The sequence below is a fragment of the Hyperolius riggenbachi genome, chromosome 5 (genome assembly GCF_040937935.1).
Source record: "Hyperolius riggenbachi isolate aHypRig1 chromosome 5, aHypRig1.pri, whole genome shotgun sequence".
Lineage (NCBI taxonomy): Eukaryota > Metazoa > Chordata > Amphibia > Anura > Hyperoliidae > Hyperolius > Hyperolius riggenbachi.
In genome coordinates, this window is record NC_090650.1 from 20,265,392 (window position 1) to 20,291,041 (window position 25,650).

Consider the following 25,650-nt stretch of genomic DNA (forward strand, 5'->3'; position numbering starts at 1 on the left):
TATATATCTTATCTAAAGTTTAGATAGTTTGCACAGCAAATCTAGCTGCAAACAGCTTCAACAGTTTATAATTATTTCTTCCTGTGATACAATGAGGGCAGCCATGTTCTGCTTGTCACATTACATAGGCAAGCTGATAGTATTTCCAGCCCTCAGCTCAATCCCCTCTTCTCCTCCCTCCTCCCCCCTGCCTCTGAAATTTATCGCCAGTAACACCTCCTCCTCCTGCCCAGACTGAGCTCCCATAAGGCCTTGCTACATTGCTCTAAGAGTGGCAAGGCACAAAAGGAGCTGTGGGCGTGGCTTGTTGAGTTTATAAGGAATGTGAGTATTAAAACAAAAACAAAAAAAGTATTAGGCTTGAGGAATGCCCTATAAACAATAGGAAAGGAACACAATTATGCATTGAGTAAAAGTTTATCTCGGATCCACTTTAAAGAGGCACTTCAAGAACAAATAGTAAAATGCAATACATTATTCAGGATCCCCAATTTTACATTAATTATCTTTGTTTCAGCATCAGAAACACTTCTTATATTACTATGGTTCTGAATCTTGGATCTTCCTGTTCAGTGAGCCACTACCTATTCAGTAAGGAGTCCTTGGGCCAGACTCCCTAACACTGCAGGGTGGCCTACTGAGCACGCCCCTAGTGGCTGCACCTCTCAACCACTTTGAGACCAACAATAGAAAAGCGCTATACAAATGTTAGAATTATTATTATTATCATTGTTTGGCTTCAACATTTTCCGTTCTATCCCCCTTGCAGTCTTAAGAAAACCGCCTTCCAATGCTCCAATTAACCCCGTGGTGAAAGAGAAAACCGACACATCCGTTAAATTAGTCTGGTCCCCTCCCCCAATGGATCGCCCGGTGCCCATTGATGGCTACATTGTAGAACGTAAGAAGTTGGGAGCCATGACCTGGGTCAGGTGCCACGAGTCAGCCAACGTCCCCGTCCCGGAGTTTGTCGTCAGCCACGTGTCGGACGAGGGAAGCTTCCAGTTCCGGGTCAGCGCCGTCAACAGCTTTGGACAGAGCCCCTACCTAGAGTTCCCAGGAACCATGTATCTAGGTGAGTGCTGGGAATCTCGAGTTTGTAAATAATCTACCATTATTATGGTGATCACCAAAAATATTAAACTTATGCCATCGATAAGCAGTTTTTTTGTACAAGAAAAGGGTGAGCGCTTGCATCAGTCACTATGCTGGCAAGACTTTCAGCAGACTTGTAGTTGACCTGAAGTCAGATTCTAAGACTTCAAAAACCAAAAGCAAGAAGAAGATGCAGGGTTGGGTAGGGTACCATTCGTAAAGATGTATAAATACAGGGAAGCACAACTCTGAAATTTATTTTTACATTTGAAAATTGGTTCCCACTTGTGTTGAAAACTTACCTGTTTCAGTATGTATTCTTCACCTCTGAGAAATGCAGGAAGCAGATCTTATTGTGAAAAATAGGGTCCCCTTCCACTTGTGCTGAAAAATGGATCTGTTGTGGCAAATGGAATGTAGAGTCCTTACCTGCAGGATTTTTACAGAACAGATCACAAACGCTGGTAGCATGGAAGCAATGGAAGCCAAAGAGAATGGACAAGTGTCCGCTCTCACAAGGTCGCTGGTACCCCCTGGTTGGTCCACTGCAGGGGAGAAGCTGGTATACATAAAATGGAGCCTAGCAGAAGCATGCAGCTCCCGATTGGATTGCAAAAGACCAATGGGAATCCTTAGCGACAGGGAGGATTCTCATTGGTTCATGACAATGAATATCCTCCCTGTTGCCAAGGAGAATTGGTCTTTTGTAAACCAATGGGGAGACGCATGCTTCTGCCAACCTCCTGGACCGAGCAGTCATGTGATCAGTGGTAGTAAATGGAGCAGATGCAAAACACATGTTTTAAAGGAATCGTCGTGCAAAAAAAAAAAATTGCGTTTCACTTACCTGGGGCTTCTACCAGCCCCATGCAGCCATCCTGTCCCCTTGTAGTCACTCACTGTTGCTCCGGTCCCCTGCCGCCAGCTAGTTTCATTTTTGCCGACCTCGGGGTCAGCGGGCCGCCACGCGTACATTTCCATGCATTCCCACTGGTGCATGAACATTAACACATACATTGCACCACTAACGCGTAAAAATGTATGTGTTAATGTTCATGCACTAGCGGGAATGCGTGCAAATGTACGCGTGGCGGCCCGCTAACCCCGAGGTCGGCAAAAACGAAACTAGCTGGCGGCGGGGTACCAGAGCAGCAGTGAGTGACTACCCGGGCACAGGATGGCTGCATGGGGAAGGTGGAAGCCCCAGGTAAGTTTTTTTTTTTTTGCCTAACAACTTACATTTGGGGGTTTCTTTGGACTATAACCATTACTATAATCTAACGTTTAATATTTGCGAGTTTGTGGCTTCGTAGGATTCAAAGTTCTTGTTTAACTGTCTTCTCTAGAACCCGTCCCCTCCATCAGGGTTCCTCTGAAACCCGTTGAAGTCACCGCTGGAGAAGAAGCAACTTTCTCCGTTGATCTCACCACCGTGTCTTCTGGCACCTGGATGATCAATGGCCGGGTGGTTGAAAATGGTGAGCAGTATTTGGTGAAACGGGTGAAGAACACGCACATGCTGGTCATCAAGAACGTCAGCCAACAGGAGGACCAGGCAGAAGTGAAATTCATCTGTAAAGACCTTGAGAACAGCACCAAACTTCAAGTGAAAGGTGAATTGTCTTTTTCTGTCCTCTAATCTGCCTATGAATATATACACTGGTGTATTTGCGTGTTTGTGTGCCAACCATACCTGTAGGATGGTGGCTTAACCTAAGAATGATGGTGACTACAACCTTAACCAGGGGCGAAAGGATCACCATAGCAGCCATAATGGTTGCTGTGGGGCCCGTAGCTAAGAGGAGCCCTGCTGGTCTTGGATCGCCTTGAAGGAGGTCCACTTCGGGCCTCATGGAGACCCTTGTCTGGCCCTCTGAATTGCAGAGTAAGCAAGCGGGGTTCTACCGATGATCTTCCCTCCTCCTAGAGTCAAGAGTATATTTGACTACAGCATCCTCAAAAACCACTAGGGAGCTCTGTAATCTTAGAGACTCTGGCGCCAGGAAGAGGGAAGATCATCGGTGGAGCTCTGAGAGGTGTGTAAGTAACTTCCGTCCAGCGCTCCGCTTGCTTACCCTGCATATGGGGGGGGGGGGGGGGGGGCTACCTATACCAGGGGCTAATCTGGCTACCTTTACTTGAGGGGGGGGGGGTGTATAGGGTGCTAATGTGGCTACCTATACTTCAGTGGGGGAGGCGGTGGGGTGGGTTGCTTAGGGAGGGATACCGGTAATCTGGCTACCTATACTGGGAGCCCCTCTGGGAACTTAAAATGTGTCTACTTATGCTAACTGTACTGACCTAATACTGTACTGGAGGGAAGGCTCTGGATCCATTTGTAATTTTGTATAATTCTCACGTAATTTGTGCCAACTTTAGAGGTTAATAGCAAAGCCCCCATAGATGCTATTGTCACCAAATTGGTCATGCATGTTAAAGAAGAAGGGTGGTAACAAGGCACAAAAAAAAATTCAAAAAGATCTTGTAGTTTTTTTAAAAAAATTGATTTTAAAAATGCTTAGGAAAATGGTTTTTAAACAGTCAGTTTTTTCAAAATGTAAATAACATTTTTCCTTTGCGTGTTTAACCTTCTTACCGGTTATCCCGAGCTCAGCTCGGGGTAACCTGCGCAGAAGAATTTCTCCAGCCCCGCTGCACCGATTTTCAAAATTTTTGCTAGCTGCGTGCATATTCCGCTCGCCGCCGATTCGCCGCTACCCGCCGCACCACCCCCCCCCCCTCCAGACCCCTTGCGCATCCTGGCCAATCAGTGCCAGGCAGCGCCGAGGGTTGGATCGGGATTCCCTGTGACGTCCCGACGTCCATGACTTCGGTGACGTCATCCCGCCCCGTCCCCATGGCGACCGGGGAAGCCCAGCAGGAAATCCCGTTCTGAACGGGATTTCCTGCTTACTCTGACCGCTTGTCAGCGCTATCATGTAGCGAGCCCTGGGCTTGCTACATGATTTTAAAAAAAATGTAAAAAAAAAAGTGCTACGCTGCCCCCTTGCCGTCAGAATTGGAACGGCAACTTGGCAAGGGGGTTAAAATAGATTTTCTCAAAAACCCTTCAAACATATACTGTAGCAATCCTGGTGATGATAACATGTTCTTTGCTATTAACCGCTAAAGTTGGCATGAAATTCTGCGAAAAACGCGCTAAATTGCTCCTAGTTATGCTTACAAACAAAATTGATTACAATTTCACCCAAATTTAGCATTACCATTTTACATCGAAATTACGATGCAAAATTACGATTATGCAAAATTTTTGCACATCACTAGTCTGAATAGTGTAGTGGTTAAAGTGTAACTGTCGGGCATAAAAATCAAAAATCAATTCTTTATTTTTCTCTGCTAAACAAGTAATAAGGATGCTAATCAGGCAATACAAAAGTTAAAATCTCTATTACTTTTCTTGTTTATAAATGATCATTCCCCAGTTTACCTGACTCTTATTTGGTACGTTGCCGCACAAAGGAAGTTGCAGGGCATGCTGGGTTGTCTTTTTTTGCTTCTTTATTTCCCCTCAGACTTAAAGCGGAATATAACCCTGCATTTCAACTTTGCTCTAAAATATTATTTACAGCATATTATATGCAAAAAGCATTTTTTTTTACTAGACCAGCATTGGAAGGGTTAAACACAGAGGTTTACAGTTCCGTGGAGAGATATGCAGAAGTTCAGATAGATACATTCTATTTAGTGAAATGTAACTATTGAGAAATGTTTACACACTCTTTGGCAGTCCTCCAAGCTCCTTCTCAGTCAGAGAGATGAGTCACATTCAACACTTAGGGCCCTTTTCCACTAGCGGCGTTTGCGATGCTGAATCGCAAAAACGCAAACCGCTAGCGATTTTACAATCGCTACGGTTTGCTTTTTAACATGGGAATCGCGGTAGGTCATTTCCACTACCGCGATTCGTTTTTGCGGGGAACGCGAACGCGCGGCGGAGCGATAATTGCCGCGATTTTGCTATGCAGTGCATAGCATAGCAAAATCGCGGCCGCAAACGTCGGGGGAATCGCCGGTTTTGCGATTCAGCAATCGCTAGCGTTCAGCGTGAACGCTAGCGATTGCAGGTGGAAAAGGGCCCTTAGATACATTTATGTAAACAAAATGTATCTCTTTCAGGTTCGGATGCGTCTGCAGAAATCTAAAGGAACTTTAAAGCCCTGTGTAACCCTTCCAATGCTGGTCTAGTAAAAAAACAAAATGCTGGTTGCATATAATATACTGTAAATAATGTTTTAGAGCAAAGTTGAAATGCAGGGTTATATTCCGCTTTAACTAATGTACAGAAGCAAAAAAAGGTCAACCCATGCTGCCCTGCAACTTCCTTTTTGCGGCAACGTACCAAATAAGAGTCAGGTAAACTAGGGAATGATCATTTATAAAAAGTAATAGAGATTTTAACTTTTGGATTGCCTGGTTAGCAGCCTTATTACTTGTTTACCAGATAAAAATAAAGAATTGATTTTTGATTTTATGCCCGACAGTTACACTTTAAGGGGCACTGCCTCTGACACAGGCAACCTGGGTTTGAATCTTAGCTCTGCCTGTTCAGTGAGCCAGCACCTATTCAGTAAGAAGACTCCCTAACGCTGCTACTGCCTATAGAGTGCGCCCTAGTGGCTGCAGCTCTGGCGCTTTGAGTCCTTCAGGAGAAAAGCGCGATATAAATGTTCTGTGTCTTTCTAAATAATCGTTCCATCTAAACAACTCACATGTGGATAGCTACTCCCTTTTGGGTCTTCACTTTTAGTTCTTCCACTAACGATCCAATCGGTATACTATCGTTGTGCTATTTCTGGATTCACAGAATGCAATGACATTGTTTGCTAGTTGCAAACCACCAGGGATCGTTTGTTTTACAACAACGGTGAATGAGGGTGTGTACAGAGCTTTGGAGGCAGAGGATCAGTAGCATAGTCAGGCAACATGCATTGTTTAAAAGGGAATAAACATGTCGGCCTCCTTATCCCTCTCACGTTCCCCCTAAAGGCATCTGATATAATATTTGTGAGCGCAATGTAAAGAATTCCAGAGAGATTACTATGAGATTCCATTCATGTGAGTCAGCTATTCGCCACCGGGACCCCCTAAGGACCTTTCGGTACTGCAGCGTTCTTTATTTAAACTCTGTATGGTCATTTGCTGAGCCGGCCACAAGGACGGGGACACAGGAAAGGTTGTGCATGATGGGTATGTGACATCAGACTCACGCTAAAGGAATGCCCTTTACTGCTGATCTGGCCCAGGGTTCTGCAGCTGTTCAGAAGGTGCATTGACGCATGGTGACATATTGTCCTCTGTCAAGCTGGGAATTAAAGAGGGCCTGTCACAACAATCAATCTTCACACAAGTAAACAGGGCTCATATTGATATTTCCACATCACTGCATTATGTTAGGTTAGGAAAAGGAAATTTCTATTACTTTGAATAAAATTATTGTTCTCAAGCTATGAATGAATCCTCCAGCTGCACAGAGTATATCAGGAGAGGAGAGTTAGATACAGGAAAGAGCAGAGTCCTCCAGCAGCACAGAGTATATCAGGAGAGGAGAGTTAGATAGAGGAAGGAGCAGAGTCCTCCAGCAGCACAGAGTATATCAGGAGAGAAGAGTTAGAGGAAGGAGCAGAGTCCTCCAGCAGTACAGAGTATATCAGGAGAGGAGAGTTAGATAGAGGAAGGAGCAGAGTCCTCCAGCAGCACAGAGTATATCAGGAAAGGAGAGATAGAGGAAGGAGCAGAGTCCTCCAGCAGCACAGAGTATATCAGGAGAGGAGAGTTAGATAGAGGAAGGAGCAGAGTCCTCCAGCAGCACAGAGTATATCAGGAGAGGGGAGTCACTAGAAGCAGCAGAGTCCTCCAGCAGCACAGAGTGTATCAGGAGAGGAGAGATAGAGGAAGGAGCAGAGTCCTCCAGCTGCACAGAGTGTATCAGGAGAGGAGAGTTAGATAGAGGAAGGAGCAGAGTCCTCCAGCAGCACAGAGTATATCAGGAGAGGAGAGTTAGATAGAGGAAGGAGCAGAGTCCTCCAGCAGCACAGAGTATATCAGGAGAGGAGAGTTAGATAGAGGAAGAAGCAGAGTCCTCCAGCAGCACAGAGTATATCAGGAGATGAGAGTTAAATAGAGGAAGACCTCCAGCAGCTCAGAATATTAACCAGTAGAGCATCGCTGTATCGTGTCTCTGCGCCCCCTGTAGGCTTCACTACAGCACACATACACGCATAGACCCCCCTGCGGCAGGGTATGGGAACATGTGTTCACAAAGCCAATCAAAGTGCCCATAGTAAATGAGCACCGGCCGGCATCAATGAGATGCCTGTGGTCATTTACAAAGTGAAAATAAAAACACAGGTTTACATGACTTCCTGTGTATCCAGGATAGTGTGGGGCCATCTAGTAAAAATACACCTATTAATATATAAATTAAATAAAAAATAAATAGATTCCCCATTATTTTTAACCCCTTATTTTCCCCTTCCCTATAATTACCAAAATAAAACACTAAAAAAAATATTAACAAAATATCCATAAATCCTTTTTTAACCTCTTGACGACCAGCTAACGCCGATTGGCGTAAACTGGTCGTCTGCGGGTTACCATGGAAACGGCCTTTCCATGTCAGTTCACGGAGGGTGTCTCCGTGAACAGCCGGAGAGCCGACGATCGTAGCTCGCCGGCAAAATGTAAACAGGCGGGGAAGAAATCCCCGCTGTTGACATCATACGGCGCTGCTGCGCAGCAGCGCCGTAGGGCAGATCGGCGATCCCCGGCCTCTGATTGGCCGGGGATCGCTGGCATATGATAGGATGAAGCCTATCCTTCAATGCGCAGGACGGATGCAGCTCACAGGGGGAGGGAGAGGTAGGGAGCGGCGAGACGGCGGAGAACGCTGCGGAGGGGGGCTTTGAAGAGCCCCCACCGCTAAGCAAATGCAGCCGGCGGTGATAAGACCCCCCCAGCAGGACATCCCCCTAGTGGGGAAAAAAGGAGGGTAGTCTGATCGCCCTGCTGCACTCCTGATCGGTGCTGCGGGCTGTAGAGCCCATGCAGCACCGATCACTGAAAAATCCCCTGGTCGGCAAGTGGTTAATATGCATGTCATTAGGATATATCACTATTATTTTTTTGCAAATTAGGGCTTGTAATCATTGATATAGTATAAAGAAATATAAAACGGAAAAATACACCTTTATTTCCAAATAAAATATTGTCTCCATACATTGTACAAAGAACATACTTTAAATGTTGTAATAACCGGGACAAATAGGCATATTGGTTTTCAGAATCAGAATCCTTTATTTCGCCAAGCACGACTGGGCCGTGCCCGGAATTGGTTTTGGCAAGTACAGGGCAAGTGTGAAGAAAAAGAAAAAGAACAGGACATACAATACAACTACATGCAAGCATCAGCAATACAAAGATACAGTTCCAGCAATTGGTCGCCTTTGAACACATTTACATAGCAATATGTTTCCATGCGATCAGGTTTAGAGTTGAAGAGTTCAGGTAGTTAACGGCTGAGGGGAAGAAGCTGTTCCTGTGCCTTGTGGTCCTGGTGTAGATGGATCAGAATCTCCGGCCTAAAGGGAGTCTGTTGAAGAAGCGAAAGCCTGGGTGGGACGGATCATTAGCTATTTTTTTTATCTATCATAGCATATTTTGTTTTAGATCTATAATTGTTGAAAACTGAGAAATATTTTTTTTTCTTCCTATTCCCTTTAAAATGCAAATAAAATAAAATAATTTTTAGAAATAAATACCACTCAAAGCCTAATTTGTGGTTATAAAAACAATATATAGATCATTTTGGTGTGATAAGTTGCAATAAAGTTGTTGGCAAATGAATAGGAGGAGTGTGACGTGTGAAAATTGCTCTGTTTTTTTTTTTTAAAGGGGAAATAACCTGTGGTGGTGAACTGGTTAATATCTGCTTTAACTGTTACTTTGTCCTCCAGCTCTTCCTCACTTTACAAATGCGAAGAAGGCCAGTGAGCTTCAGGTAAAGTCTGGTGAGCAGGTGGAGCTGGTTTCAGAGACATCAGAGGAGAATGTGAGGGTGGCCTGGTATAAAGATAGCAAAGAGGTGCGACACTCCAAACGATTTCACCTGGAGGACATCGGCCTGCAGCACAAGCTCCTGATCTCATCTGCCAGGAAGGAAGATGACGGGACGTACTCCTGTAGAGTGGGCGATAACACCATCACCTTCACGGTTAAAGTTTCAGGTGAGGGAAACAGGATTTGTGTTCCAGTCATAAGGTGTTGACTCAAACTTAACTTAACTTAACTTAAACTTAACTTAAAGTGATATGAACCCCAGCATTTCTTATTTGCTCTAAAGGATTATTTACAACATATTATATATGGGGAAATAAAATATTCTGATTCTGATGCTACCACCATTTTTTTTCTAGAACGGCATTCAACTAGTTAAACTCAGGACTTACAATCTCCCTGCAGAGAAAGCTGGGCGCATCCGAACTGGAGATAACATTATCTTGTGTTTACTTAGTTGTATCAAGTGAGGAGTGAAAACATTCTCTGGCAATGCAGACACTCCAGAACACTGACAGATACTCAGAAATCATTTCTGGGTACATTACAATATGAATACACCAGTTATGAATAAAATGCAATGTCAGCTCTCAGGGCAAATAAAATGTACTTTGGGAACTTGTAATTTCTAAATGAATAATAATATTTATGCACAAAAGCAAATATGATAATCGTATGGGATATAAAAAGTAGGAAAACTTGTTTTTATTGAATATCATGTCAGAGTTTTATACCGCTTTAACTTCCTGTACTTTAAAAGTATGTGATACCAAGAAAGTTAGTGAACACCTGGCTCATTCTGGCCAAGGGAGAAGCCACTTACCTGCAAGTAAATACTATAAAAGTGACCATACATCACTTGATGTATGGCCAGATCCACCATTAGATACCGTAGATCCCTATGACCCAATCTAATCAGAGAGGGAATTTTTCCCTGCCTACACACTACAGAGCGATTTCCAATAGATTTCAGCATGAAGTCTGTTGGAAATTGTCCTGCTGCCACCCTCCAAGTGCAAAGAGTAGAAAAAGCTGTGTCTCCACCTGGATTATACAAAGGCCTGTGTGCCAAAATGCTGTGCTTTTTGTGGCTATGTTACCATTAATAAATTAAGCTAATATTGCAAAATCCAGGTGGAGACCCAGCTTTTTGTACTCTTTGCTTCTGACTGTACACCCCTGTGGGATCCGGGTGTATGCTGGTTGACTCCCTGGTGCTACGATTGTCAGTGGTACATCTAAAACTTCTGGTTTAAGACATGTCTATAGTTCTATTTATATGCAATCCAACCTTCCGATGCCTGTTTCAGGTTGTTTTGACCCTTTTAAGGTTCCCGCTCTTTTTACCTATGCTATCGGATGTAAACACTGTTCCTCTACATTAGCTATTACCTTTTAACTGTTTGGGGGAACATTTCTTATTCTAGAGCCGGAGCCAGCTTTTGCCAATTTAGATAAAGTTCTGAAAGAGGTCCATGTCAAGCTGACGGAGAAAGCCACCCTGAGCTGTGAGGTGTCCCAAGAGAAGACAGAGGTGAAGTGGTACAAGGATGGAAAGCTCATCACAGCCAGCAAGAAACTGAGGGTGGAGTCTGAGGGTAAATCTCGGCGTCTGGTGGTAGAACAGATAGAGAAGAAAGATACCGGAGAATACACCTGTGAGGCCTCTGGACAGAAGATCAACTTCAAAATTACTGTGAAAGGTGAATGCATTTACCTGTTACCTGCAAGGAGTGTATATTCTGGCACCGTAGGTTCATTTGGGTACCTATATTTTACTAAAGACTTACAAAGCCTCCTAGTCTAATGCCTAACACAAGCCCCCTTCCTAATGCCTAACACGATGAAATTTAATGTTGATAAATGTAAAGTCATGCACCTTGGACATAGAAACAATAGAACACCATATAAAATGGCATAGAGCTGGGAACATAAGACCTGGAGAAGGTCTTGGGAATACTGGTTGATATCAAGTTAAGCAATCGTATACAATGCCAAGCAGCAGCAGCTAAAGCAAGTAAAATACTGGGATGCATTAAAGAGACACTGAAGCGAAAAAAAAAATATGATATAGTGAATTGGTTGTGTACTATGAATAATTACTAGAAGATTAGCAGCAAAGAAAATATTCTCATACTTTTATTTTCAGGTATATAGTGTTTTTTCTAACATTGCATCATTCTATAATATGTACACATTACACAACACTCAGCATTCAAAATGAGTTTTTCAGAGCAGTCTGTGAAGTAATGACCTCTCCTCTAGCAGAGGAAAAGTAAATAGTCCAGGAACAGTTGAGATAATAAAAGTCAGATAACAGCCCTCTCCACGACTAACTTAAGGCCCATACACACGTCGGATTTTAGCGAACGACCCGTCGTTTGAACGTTCCGTCGTTCGGACGTTTTCGCGTCAAATCCGACGTGTGTACAGACTATCGTTCGGGTGATAAGACTGGTTACCAGTGATCTGCCCGGCGGATCGTTGGTAACCAGTCTTATCACCCGAACGATAGTCTGTACACACGTCGGATTTGACGCGAAAATGTCCGAACGACGGAACGTTCAAACGACGGGTCGTTCGCTAAAATCCGACGTGTGTATGGGCCTTAAGTCAGAGAGCTTAATGGCTTGTTTGCATAGAGATAACAACTGGAGTTTCTCAACTCTTCCTGTACTGGAAACAATTACACTGATGTATCTGATCTTAATGTTTTATTTCTTAGCTGTGCTTCACATACAAATCATAATATCATTTTCTTTTCGCTTCAGTGTCTCTTTAAACAGGAAATAAAAACTTGAGGTTCTAGTATACTAATCCGTCTGTATAAGTCACTTGTGAGGCCACAAACGACATTGACCTTTTTGGACCGGGTATAAAGACGGGCAACCAAATTAATCAGAGGCATGGAAGGTCTCACCAAGAAAAGTTTGATAAACTGGGCTTATTTAGCTCGAAAAAAAGGACAACTGATAATCATGTATAAATGCAAGAGAGGCAATACATAAGCTTGGCAGCTGAACTTTTTGTCCCTAGGTCTGTACAATGGACAATAGGGCATGGTCTGCATATCAAGGAAAATAGTTTTTGCCATCTATTTAGAAAGGGGTCCTTCACAGTGAGAGTGGTTAAAATCTGGAATATTTTACGACAGGAAATAGTTATGGTAAACTCTATATCTGCATATAAAGGAGGTTTGGATTATTTCCTTGCATTGAAGGGCATCCACGGCTATAATTACTAGGTAATTCCTGGGAGAGTTGATCCAGGGATTTATCTAACTGCCATATTTTTACCTTTTACGGTTAATTTGCCCTAGCCTGTAAAGGTTTTTCACTTTCCTCTGGATCATCTGGGACATGTGCGGGTTAAGGACTGTGATATTTTATTTTTTTCATGCTGAACTTGATAGATGTCTTTTTTCAACCAAATTATGTAACTAACTCTTCCCTATCGCTAACACTTACTCTCTCTCCTAATGCCTAACACTAATTTTCTCTCCTAATGCCTAACACTAAATCCCAGCGCATAACTGACTGACCTAATGTTGATGTACTAGTCAATCAGCTATTGTGTGTACTAGCTTATCAGCTACTAATCATCGGCTAGTCTAATGATACTCTACATAGTTTCCGACTGGCTCGCCAGTATCGGGCGCATCATGAGCCAAACTCACCACCTCTGCCCCAAATACCAATAATTTGCATTGGCAATTTGGCATTTTTAGATGCCTGCTGATTCCATCGCCCAAATGAACTGTTCCACCTACAGGGACTAGTGCAGCTTGGTAATAATGTAGCTAGTAATTGTAGGGAGAAATACTCAATGGCCTATTTATTTAAGCAAACCTCTAGCCAAAATGTTCTTTATAAGGTAAATGCATGTACATGTATATGTATGAGTGCTACTAAGGACCTGCCAGCTGTCTGCTTTATTTTTTTGTAGTCTTGTAACATGCAGTGCGCACAGATTTGCACTGAATACAGATTGTCACGTATTGTGGAAATACTGAAGACCGAACCAGGGGTAAAGATGAAATAAAGTAAAGATTTATTTACAAAGTGCAGGATATATTCAGGTAAAAAATGCAATTGGTGCATGAACGTAAATACAAGCGTATACTAGTGAGCTGTACAAGGAGCAATATGAACTGTACAAGTAGAAATATGATTGCAAACAACTGGGAATACAATTGCAGGCAAACTTCTTACAATCAGACTTGCAATAAACCAGTGAATGTACTGTATATACAGTGCACACACAATATACCCCAGACCCTGTCTAACTAATCTAACCATCTAATACATATACATGTAATATATATATATATATATATATATATATATTTATATATATATATATATATATATATATATATATATACACGTACGTACGTACGTACGTACGTACATACACACGTACATACACACGTACATACACAATATTATATACATTCAAGCGCAGGACAAAATGCAGCAGGCAATAGGCTAGTCATACAAGCCGAGATCAGATACCAGGATGTCAAGCAATACAAACGATGAGCAGTAGAATAGTCAGGCCCAGCCAATATCATACACCGGGAATACAAACAAACAATATCAGGTAAACAAGCAAACAAGTACAGGAAACAGGAATCAAGTATCAAATAACAGAATCAGAAATAGTGACCAGAACACAGGCTCTAGTCTAGGGCTATGCACACCAATGAACTAGCAAATGTGTACTGCTAATGCTGGACTTATATACTGTTCAGGATGGTCATGTGACATCCTCCAAGGCTGCGGAAACACAATTCTTGAATACAGAGACCTCTGCTGGTGGGCAGAGGGAACTTCATGAATATTGCATAATGTTCTTGATGTGAGAGGGGACATCTGCTGGTGAACAGAGGAAGTCCATGCAAATAGTTCACATATGTCACCAGCAGGAACAGATCGTGACAAGTCTGCAGATTTTCGAATTCATGTTTTAAAGCTCTGATTGGTGTACATGGGTACAGGAAGCATGTGCCCTGCATTTATCTTATTATCTATAGAAAAATGGAGTTTTAACTGGAGCTCAGGAAATGATGACGAGATAATCCATAACAGTTGTTTTCAATAAATACATTAAAATAGAATTTGTTTGCCACTTTTTGTCTTATTGGTATTTACAGAGGCGGAGTCAGCTTTCCTTAACCAGGACAAAGTGCAGAAGGAAGTCACGGCCGTCCTTAAAGAGAGCGCCACCTTGAGTTGTGAGGTGTCTGATGGGACGGCAGAGGTGAAATGGTACAAAGATGGGAAGCTCATCACTTCCACCAAAAACTTTAGGATGGAAGTTCAGGGGAAATATCGCCGCCTGGTGGTGGAGCAGGTGGAGAAGACGGATGTCGGGGAATACAGCTGTGAAGTTTCCGGTCAGAAGATCAACTTCAAAATCAAGGTCAAAGGTGACTAATGTTATGATACTTGCTAATTGTGATCGGGAATGGTTCAAACCAAAGTGAAACTGCAGATATGTTTTATCAGGTTTTGGATAGTGTGGAGAAAAGTTATGATCTCTGCTCAGTATTTATTTTACTTTTACTTTTCTATAATTTCCATTCTCTTCATGGCACTGGTGACAATACAGGAAATTAAGGGTTCTCCAGGCTGAGAATAAGATCCAAAGAGGATTATCCTTCCTCAGACTACCAAAAAAAGTGGTTCTATGGCTTTCTGTGTTCTGGTCTCACACTTTGGCAATGAGAACCCAACTTTTAATGCTTTTAGGACGATGGAAGGGTTCAGAATTTTTGCCATTATTACTAGCCTATCAAGGGATAGCATTACAAGCATGTTAATATCTTGGAAAGTAAATTTAGTCTGGAAAAAAATGCATGAAGGACATCCTCTGTTGTTTTCTCTCACTGTTTTTTCTTGTCCCGTTCCCGTGTCATCTACTGTTCTTCCATCTCTTGATGGCACCCAAAAGGGCTATGGCTGCCACTTTCTTCCCGATTCCTGGTCTTTTCAGCTCTGAGAGCAATTTGTTGTATGAAGCTCCCATTGCTTCAACAACTAGTCCTGTGCTATGAAGGTCAGTATGGGACCACAAAAGCCAGTGTCCCACAACAAAATGGCACAGCCAACTGTCATATCAGCTGTACGTTCTCACACTGGATTTTTTTTACACTGTGGTGCTCTTTTTGGGCTGGATTATCGAACTTTTGGAAGTGAGTATTTTCAAGGGAGATTATTGCTAATTAGGAGGTTCTTGTTGGTTTTCTAGGCTTGAGGGTATGAGTTATACTAGAAAAGGCGGGTGGGGGCAGGTAGTGTGTAGCACTAGGGCAGATAGGGGAAGGGCTAGGTTTTTGAGTGGAGCAGTAGAGATTATGCATGATCTGGGGGGGGGAGGGGTATGCAAGCTTTAAAGATAAATTATATCACGGGAGGGAGTATGCTAAGTTTGGGGTAAGAATAGATATTTACAGTACATAAGGGAGTTTATGCCAGGCTTTGGAATGGACCGTGAAGCATGAATTGTTAAGGAAAACTGGCAATTAAGCTGCAAGGGGAAGGTTGTGCCCAAATTATATGGCACCGAGCTGTCAGAGCCAAAATTGTCAAAGTGGAAATTATATTGATCCATTGGCACCTGTGGTGGCCTATAGCAGTCTGAACCGGGGCGGTTGCAATGAATTGATAGGACAAAGGCAACAGACTCGTCAGGCAAGGTTTGAGGCAGGAAGCAGACAGGAGTGGTCAATTTCCAAGCTGAGGTCAAGGTAGGCAATAAACAAGATAGGAGCTTTCCAAACTAATTAGGAGGCAGGCAGCAAACAAGGATAGTCTGTTTCCAAATTAAGGTCAAGACAATCTGCAAAGCAGTCAAGAGATAGGCTAGGATGAGCAACAGGAGTGGAGATCAAGTGACGTTCCTCAAGACATGCCAACAACTAGCAAACAAGGTGACTGCTTGAAAGTCACAGCACTGGCTGTTAAAACAGCAGGAGTTTGAATACCCTCCCAGACATGACATCGCACCCTCCATGCAATGCACACCTATGCATGAGCACCCACACAACTCACTGTACCTAGGTCCACACACAGCTCGCTGTGCTTGCACAAACGTTTGTGTATGACCCTAACTGTAACCATGAGACCACAGCGAAGAATGCACGCAGGTTCTCCTGAACAGGAAGTTCCCAGAAGACAACACTTTGTACCAGCAATGTTGGCAAACTCTGGTTTAGAATATGTTGGTAGCTTCACTAGACACTTCCACTGGATTCTTTAGATCTTAAAAAATGTTTATTTCTGTATGGTTTTTTTTTTTATCCCCATTCAGAACCAGAGGTGGCCTTCATCAATCTGGACAAGGTGCAGAAAGAGGTCCAGGCTGTGTTGTCAGAGAAGGCCACCCTGAGCTGTGAGGTCTCCCAGGAGAAGACAGAGGTGAAGTGGTACAAGGACGGGAAGCTCATCACCTCCAGCAAGAAACTGAGGGTGGAGTCTGAGGGAAAATCTCGGCGTCTGGTGATGGAACAGATAGAGAAGAAAGATGCCGGGGAATATACTTGTGAGGCCGCCGGACAGAAGATCAACTTCAAGATCAATGTGAAAGGTACCAACATTTACCAACATTTATTTACATAGTGAGCATCCATCATGTATCAGTCATACTTACTGCCATCACCTGGTGCCCACTCATCATCCTCTAAATTTGGCCCTACATTTACAGACCCAAATTAGTAAAGAACCTAAAGGAAATAGGTTGGACATTTAGTTACCATAGACTTTGACCCGTTTTCAATTCAGTTTTTCACATACGTTTTTTCCTAGTTTGACATGTATGCTATAAGTGGCTTCATTCTTTTTTTTTATAGTACTTTTTCTGTGCTAGATGCTAAAAAGGTAGAATAAGAATACAAGCTCAATGCTATCCTATGTCAGTATTCCCTGATCAGAATGATTTTCCTGGTTAATACTCCCTGATTGGAATGCGTTTCTTGGTCAATACTCCCTGATTGGAATGCGGTTCTTGGTCAATACTCCCTGATTGGAATGCGGTTCTTGGTCAATACTCCCTGATTGGAATGCGGTTCTTGGTCAATACTCCCTGATTGGAATGCAGTTCTTGGTCAATACTCCCTGATTGGAATGCGGTTCTTGGTCAATACTCCCTGATTGGAATGCGTTTCCTGGTTAATACTCCCTGATTGGAATGCAGTGTTTGGTAAATACTCCCTGATTGGAATGCGTTTCTTGGTCAATACTCCCTGATTGGAATGCGGTTCTTGGTCAATACTCCCTGATTGAAATGCGGTTCTTGGTCAATACTCCCTGATTGGAATGCGTTTCCTGGTTAATACTCCCTGATTGGAATGCAGTGTTTGGTAAATACTCCCTGATTGGAATGCGGTTCTTGGTCAATATTACCTGATTGGAGTGCGATTCTTGGTCAATGGTCAAGATTCCAGATTGGAATAATGTTCCTGGTCAATCTGCTGGGATTGGAATGGGGTTCTTGGTTAGTAGTAGTACTCCCTTTAATTGTGTTCCCAGTCAGTATTCCTATATTGAAATGCCAGTAAGGGAATACCAGTAGATGCGTGGCCAACATTGTTGATTCCCACCAGATTGCTGGCAGAACTTTATAAAAGGCAACATTTTTTAAACCTGCTTTAAAGTGAACAAAAACTCTACTAAAATGAAAAACAATCCATCCTTCTAGAGCAAGAGGCTGCCTTCATTACTGTGGACAAGGTGCAGAAAGAGGTCCATGTCAAGGTCTCAGAGAAGGCCACCCTGAGCTGTGAGGTCTCCCAGGAGAAGACAGAGGTGAAGTGGTACACGGAAGGGAAGCTCATCACCTCCAGCAAGAAACTGAGGGTAGAGTCTGAGGGTAAATCTCGGCGTCTGGTGGTGGAACAGATAGAGAAGAAAGATGCCGGGGAATATTCCTGTGAGGCTGCCGGACAGAAGATCAACTTTAAAATCAACATAAAAGGTGATAAAAGTGCACATTACACAGATTTCCAATGAATACAGGTTTCAACTGTTTACGGAGTGATACTTAGGCTGAAGCCATAAATCGTACCCTCATCCTCCCCTTTTGCTAAGCTACTTCCATAATCCAAGTGTCTAGAAACTCTAGTGGTGCGCAGTGTCAGAGAGGTGTAAGCAGGGGCAGGGACAGCTGCAGTGTCAGAGAGGTGTAAGCAGGGGAGGGGAAAGCCGCAGTGTCAGGTGTAAGCAGGGGAGGGGAAAGCCGCAGTGTCAGAGAGGTGTATGCAGGGGAGGGGAAAGCCACCGCATCAGAGAGGTGTAATCAGGGGAGGGGAAAGCCGCCGTGTCAGAGAGGTGTAAGCAGGGGAGAAGAAAGCTGCAGTGTCAGAGAGGTGTAAGCAGGGGAGGGGAAAGCCGCAGTGTAAGAAAGGTGTAAATGGGAGGGGAAAGCAGCAGTGTCAGAAAGGTGTAAGCAGGGGAGGGGACAGCTGCAGTGTCAGAGAGGTGGAAGCAGTGGAAGGGTCAGGTGCAATGCCTGAGAGGTGTAAGCAAGGGAGGGGACAGCTGCAGTGTCAGAGAGGTGTAAGCAGGGGAGGGGACAGCTGCAGTGTCAGAGAGGTGTAAACAGGGAAGGAGACAGCTGCAGTATCAGAGAGGTGTAAGCAGGGGAGGAGACAGCTGCAGTATCAGAGAGGTGTAAGCAGGGGAGGAGACAGCTGCGGTGTCAGAGAGGTGTAAGCAGGGGAGGGGACAGCTGCAGTGTCAGAGAGGTGGAAGCAGTGGAAGGGTCAGGTGCAATGCCTGAGAGGTGTAAGCAAGGGAAGGGAAAGCTGCAGTGTCAGAGAGGTGTAAGCAGGGGAGGGGACAGCTGCAGTGTCAGAGAGGTGTAAACAGGGAAGGAGACAGCTGCAGTATCAGAGAGGTGTAAGCAGGGGAGGAGACAGCTGCAGTATCAGAGAGGTGTAAGCAGGGGAGGAGACAGCTGCGGTGTCAGAGAGGTGTAAGCAGGGGAGGAGACAGCTGCAGTGTCAGAGAGGTGTAAACAGGGGAGGGAGGCATTGTTAACGATTATCATTATTTGCTTCTGTTTTTTTTAATCTCCTTTTTTTGAAGTGTTTGCCAAGCATATAATTTGGTCCATGCATTCAAACATGTCAGCATGGTGCATATACACTTGGGGGTGGCAGCAGGACGAGTTCCAGTAGATTTAATGTTGAAAACTATTGGAAATCAGTGTGCAGTGTGTGGGCATGCAACAGATCCCTCTCTGATCACATTGGATTGGAGAGAGATCTATCTAATGGTTGATCTGGTGCATTATATCGAGTGATGAATGGTCACCTGAGACAGATAGATAGATAGATAGATAGATAGATAGATAGATAGATAGATAGATAGATAGATAGATTGTTGCTGCTGTGTTAGCAGTGGTTTCTGCAGCAGCCACACTGTATTATATATCACACATCCTCAGCTTAGGGACATTCCTTATTAGCCGCCCTCCTGAAATTCAAGCTGGATTTAAAAGTCAGCCAGGATTAACAGCCACTTTTATTTTCTCGCTCCAGTTAGCCAGCTCAGGACTTTACAGCTGTACCGGCGTCACTGCGTCCGTGTGCCGAGGGGAGGGGCTCCACAGCTCATTCCCGAAATCCCACCTATCTTTTCTTAAAGTGAAACTGAAGCGAAACGAAACATATGATACAATGAATTGTATGTGTTGTACAGATAATGAATAGAACATTAGTAGCAAAGAAAAGAGTCTCATATTTTTTATTTTCACTTATATAGCTTTTTTTAATAACATTGCATCATTCTGTCATATTTGCAGTTTACAAACTACAATCTGCATTTTAAACTATGAAGTTATGCTTAGCCTAGGCTTTTAAGCTATGCAGAATTCTCCTCCCAAAGCATTCTGGGACACCAGGTTTATTTTGCATAGGCTTGGGAACTCTCAGTAAACAAACATTCCACAATGATGCACCTGACAGGACTAAAGATTCACCACGTGAAAAATTTTAGAATGTAATTCAGGGAGAGGAAAGATCTCACAATGGGCAAACACTAACTAAATAATTTATGAATTAATATTGTAAAATAAAATTAGCCATTTTATTATGTTATTTTCACTAGAGTTCCTCTCTATGCAAAAAAATACAAAAATAATAATAAAAGGGAGAGACATTGACCCCATGTATGGGTAAGGTGGGTTGAAACTCCATATTAACTGAAAAAAAATAATTTTAAAAAATTGTCCTATGAGAATATACTTATTTAGCCTTGAGTCTGTAAGTATAGGGATGTTAAAGGACACTTGAAGTGAGAGGGATTATGGAAGCTGTCATAATTATTTCCTTTTAAACAATACCAGTTGCCTGGTAGTCCTTTTGATCTTTCATGCACCAGTAGTGTCTGAATCTCACACCTGAAACAAGCATAAGGCAAATCTAGTCAGACTTCAGTCAAACATCTGACCTACATGCTTGTTCAGGGTCTTTGGCTAAAAGTATTAGAGACAGAGGATCAGCAGGACAGCCAGGTTGATAGATGCTAAAAAAATTAAAAACTGTTTAAAAGGAAGGCAAGTGTTGGCTTACCTTCTCACCATTCGACTGGTACATTTTCAGACTTTTTATTAAACTATTGTGCAAAAAAGGACTACGCGGTTCATGGCCCACAGCCGCTTCCTCGGGTCAATATAGTGCTTGATTCACAGTAAGATATTTCTCTGAGCTAGTGACCAACACCTAAACCAAGGCCAAATGGGGACAGCAGTTTCCCATAAGTACAATTGAGTGCTTTAATCAACAACCCAGATTTTGTTTCTACATAGTTCTCCACAACTCAATACTAATATACTACACCAGACTGATCTCCCGTTGTTCTGTTGTCCCTGTGTTCCTTTTTTATCCTGCTCTTTGTACTGATAGAATAATGTTCATTACAGAACCAGAGGCTGCCTTTACCAATGTGGACAAGGTTCAGAAAGAGGTCCAGGCGGTGGTATCAGAGAAGGCCACCCTGAGCTGTGAGGTCTCCCAGGAGAAGACAGAGGTGAAGTGGTACAAGGAAGGGAAGCTCATCACAGCCAGCAAGAAGCTGAGGGTGGAGTCTGAGGGTAAATCTCGACGTCTGGTGGTGGAGCAGGTGGAAAAGAAAGATGCTGGAGAATACACCTGTGAGGCCTCCGGACAGAAGATCAACTTCAAGATAGCGGTCAAAGGTGATTATTGCAATTCCAGGGTTTTTTTGAGAGTGACCTCAGAATGTTATCACCTCTATTGTTTTGTTATTAGAAAACGAGTCAGCTGATATATGATGATTACATTCTGTAAAGCTTATTGGTCCTGTGTGTTCAAGGGAGGTTATGGGCAAAAGGTCAACTATTTATATGTCTATTTCAGAACCAGAGCCGGTCTTCATACATCAAGAGAAGGTTCAGAAAGAGGTCCAGGCTGTGGTATCAGAGAAGGCCACCCTGAGCTGTGAGGTCTCCCAGGACAAGACAGAGGTGAAGTGGTACAAAGATGGGAAGATGATCACAGCCAGCAAGAAACTGAGGGTGGAGTCTGAGGGTAAATCTCGCCGTCTGGTGGTGGAGCAGGTAGAGAAGAAAGATGCCGGGGAATACACCTGTGAGGCCGCTGGACAGAAGATCAACTTCAAGATCAACGTTAAAGGTGAACTCTGCTTCTCCATTCTTTTTATTCACCTTGAGTTGGGAAAAAAATTTCAGGACATTGAATTTGACATCCAAATGATCTGGTGCTCACTTTATAGATGCTAAAATGATAAGAGCCCCACAAGCCACTGAGCCAAAGAGTCAGTTTCCACCACTCTGCTGGTACCTTATTTCCATTAGTTCAAAAATATTACTTGAGACTGAAAGAGTACCTAAAGCCAAATTAACAAAGCCTGCAAGGATAGGCTCTGTCTGAATGATGGAGGATTGGTGGGGTCGTGGGGTTAAATACTCATCTGTCCTAACTTCGCCCCTTCAGGCAAGGTGATCACTCCGCCCTCCCTTTCAGAACAGGACCTGGTGATTTTTTTCAAACTCACTGTCAAGGCTCTGGCCATACCCACCTCTGTGGCCATGGCCTGCCCCTGGCTCGGCAACCATAGTCTGACTGGTGATTGCTGAGCTGGGGGAAGGCTGCAGCCATGCAGGCAGAGGCTTCCAAAAAACCTTTGGCATTCGTAGGAAACACAGTTCACCGACAGTCTTCAGAAACATGGCTGATTATGTAAAAAACATTGCTCGCAACTTAAGAAGTCTTTATATATAAATGATTAGGTTTTGGGGTATGAACTAGTATAGCTGTCAGGGTTCCACAGATGATGGATTGAAGACGTGAAAAAATGTGGCGCTGGTCTACTTTAGGGGACCCAGCAGGAAACCACATAGGGAACAGTTCTCCAATCACAGCACAAAGCATTGTGATTGGCCAAATAGTGTGGTCGTAGTTTACTACAACCTATTGGAAACCTAGCAGTTCAAGAAGGTGCTGTCCACCCAATCACATTAGCTGAATTTACCTATGAGGTTTCCTTTCTACTGGGTACCCTAAATTAGAATAGCACCAAAAATGTTATACACAAAAAAAAAAATCACCTTCTTTTGGTACCCATGATTTTAGTTAAAGCGGAATATAACCCTGCATTTCAACTTTGCTCTAAAACATTATTTACAGCATATTATATGCAAAAAGCATTTTTTTTTACTAGACCAGCGTTGGAAGGGTTAAACACAGAGGTTAAAGTTCCGTGGAGAGATATGCAGAAGTTCAGATTGTTACATTCTATTTAGTTATATGTATCTATTGAGAAATGTTACACATTCTTTGGCTGTCCTCCAACTCCTTCTCAGTGAGAGAGATGAGTCACATTCAACACTTAGATACATTTATGTAAACAAAATGTATCTATGTCAGCTTCCGATGTGTCTGCAGAAATCTCCAGGAACTTTAAAGCTCTGTGTAACCCTTCCAATGCTGGTCTAGTAAAAAAAAAATCCGGGTTGCATATAATATACTGTAAATAATGTTTTAGAGCAAAGTTGAAATGCAGGGTTATATTCCGCTTTAAGATGTAGTACATAAAATAAATCCTTCTTACACCTGGTTACATTTCTACCCTTTAGTTTTTTTATCTAATATAAGTTTTTAATAAGTAGTAACATTAGTAATTATTTTATTTCAGAACCAGAGCCAGCTTTCATCCATCAGGACAAGGTTCAGAAAGAGGTCCAGGCTGTGATATCAGAGAAGGCCACCATGAGCTGTGAGGTCTCCCAGGAGAAGACAGAGGTGAAGTGGTACAAAGATGGGAAGATAATCACAGCCAGCAAGAAACTGAGGGTGGAGTCTGAGGGTAAATCTCGGCGCCTGGTGGTGGAACAGGTAGAGAAGAAAGATGCCGGGGAATACACCTGCGAGGCTGCCGGACAGAAGATCAACTTCAAGATCAACGTTAAAGGTGAACTGAAGTTCTCAGTTCTTTTAATTCACCCTGGGATGATGTGGAGCTCACTGGAGCTCACTTTATATGTGCTAAAATCAGGGCTGAGGCAGAGGCGAGAGAGGCTCCAGCCTCAGGGTGCAGTGTAGGGGGGTGCGCACAACACACTCAGCTATCATTCTCCTATTGTGTTTGAAGCAGAGAGAATTAAGAAAAGGGGATACATGGCAGTAACTACAAGCCAGAAAACAAGAGATTAAGGTGTTGAGGGCCCTGGGGTGCCTCTTCTGCTGGGTACACACAATGCAATTTTACGCTCGTTCGACTGGTCGATCAATTATTTTCAACATGTCCGATCGGGTCTCGATCGATACAGCAGTCAATTTTGTAATGCTACAGTAAGTGTGCAAAATCAACCGCTGTATTGATCGATACCTGATCGGACATGTCGAAAATAATTGATTGATTCCGTCCATCGAGTGGGAAATCGCATTGTGTGTACCCAGCATTAGTCTGATAGCAATCAATGGGTGATGGCTGGGGTGGGAGGAATGGAGGGGTGAACTTTGGTGTCCCAGCCTTGGGTGCTGGAGGACCTTGTCCCGGCTCTGACTTAAATGATAAGGGCCCCACAAGCCAGTAAGCTGAAGAGTGAGCTCCACCATCCTAATGGTTCTTCATTTTGTTTAATTAAAAAAAAATGGCTTTGGACTAAAGAAACAGGGTAGAAATGATCAAATGTGGGGGTTTGAACCAGCTTAGCTATTAGGATTTCAAAGACTGATGATTTGTAGGAAAAATGTTATGAACAAATAAAATCTTCTATTGAAGCCTATGAATTTAGCGAATAAAGTGAATAGAGTAAATCCTTTTTACACCTGGTTAAATTTCTAGCCTTTCAATTTTGCTAAAACTATAATGGGGAATTTATTTTCTTTCAGAACCAGAGCCAGCATTCATCCATCAGGACAAGGTTCAGAAAGAGGTCCAGGCGGTGATATCAGAGAAGGCCACCCTGAGCTGTGAGGTCTCCCAGGAGAAGACAGAGGTGAAGTGGTACAAGGATGGGAAGCTCATCACTGCCAGCAAGAAACTAAGGGTGGAGTCCGAGGGTAAATCTCGCCGTCTGGTGGTGGAACAGATAGAGAAGAAAGATGCTGGAGAATATACTTGTGAGGCTGCCGGACAGAAGATCAACTTCAAGATCAACGTTAAAGGTGAACTCAAAATTTATTTTAATTCACCCTGGGATGGGAGAAATCGCAGGACACTGAATTCAACACCAAAAAATGTGGTGCTCACATTATAGGCGCTAAAATGATAAGGGTCACACAAGCCACTGAATTGAAGAGGCAGCTCCGCCACCCTGCTGGTTCCTTATTTCAACAAATTAAACAAAAAATTGCTTGCGACTGAAAGAGTACCTAAAACCAAATTTACAGAGCCTGTTTTGTCGGAATGGATGATGCCTGCCGTTGCTGAAGGCTCTGTAGATTTTAACCTCAAGTACTCTTTAAAGGGAAGGTTCGCGCAGACTATAAAAAACAAACTGCACTTACCTGGGGCTTCTTCCAGCTCCTGGCAGTCGATCGGTGCCCTCGCCGCAGCTCCTCTCCCTCCCGGCGTCCAGCGGTGAAGAATCCGACCTTGCCAAGTTGGCTTCCAGGTCGGCTTCTGTGCGCTCCACTGTGGGGGGTCACGTGGTGTATGGATGTCATGGGGTCTCTACTGCGCAGGCGCAGAACTACTGCGCCTGCGCAGTAGAGACCCTGTGACGTCACTTACACCACGTGACCCGCGCCGTGTAGCGCACATGAAGCCGACCCAGAAGCCGACTTGGCGAGGTCGGCTTCTTCACCGCTGGACGCCGGGAGGGAGAGGAGCTGCGGCAAGGGCACCGATCGACTGCCAGGAGCTGGTAGAAGCCCCAGATAAGTACAGTTTGTTTTTTATAGTCTGCGCGAACCTTCCCTTTAAGAAATCAGTGCATAAATGGTCAGGTTTTGAAAGTTGAACCAACATAGCTGTAAGGACTCCACAGGCT

The 25,650-nt window shown here is 43.5% G+C and overlaps 1 protein-coding gene across 16 annotated transcripts in view; it reads left to right on the forward strand.

Annotated features, from left to right (window-relative positions):
• OBSCN (obscurin, cytoskeletal calmodulin and titin-interacting RhoGEF) overlaps positions 1–25,650 on the forward strand; it is a 511,999-nt gene that overhangs the window by 82,426 nt on the left and 403,923 nt on the right. For all 16 annotated transcript variants that reach the window (XM_068235137.1, XM_068235143.1, XM_068235140.1 and 13 more), the window contains exons 5-15: positions 770–1,075; positions 2,442–2,708; positions 9,069–9,338; positions 10,596–10,871; positions 14,324–14,599; positions 16,483–16,758; positions 17,869–18,144; positions 21,094–21,369; positions 21,551–21,826; positions 23,349–23,624; positions 24,548–24,823. In XM_068235137.1, coding sequence (XP_068091238.1) covers positions 770–1,075; positions 2,442–2,708; positions 9,069–9,338; positions 10,596–10,871; positions 14,324–14,599; positions 16,483–16,758; positions 17,869–18,144; positions 21,094–21,369; positions 21,551–21,826; positions 23,349–23,624; positions 24,548–24,823 — 3,051 coding nt within the window. The remainder of the gene's footprint in view (positions 1–769; positions 1,076–2,441; positions 2,709–9,068; positions 9,339–10,595; positions 10,872–14,323; positions 14,600–16,482; positions 16,759–17,868; positions 18,145–21,093; positions 21,370–21,550; positions 21,827–23,348; positions 23,625–24,547; positions 24,824–25,650) is intronic.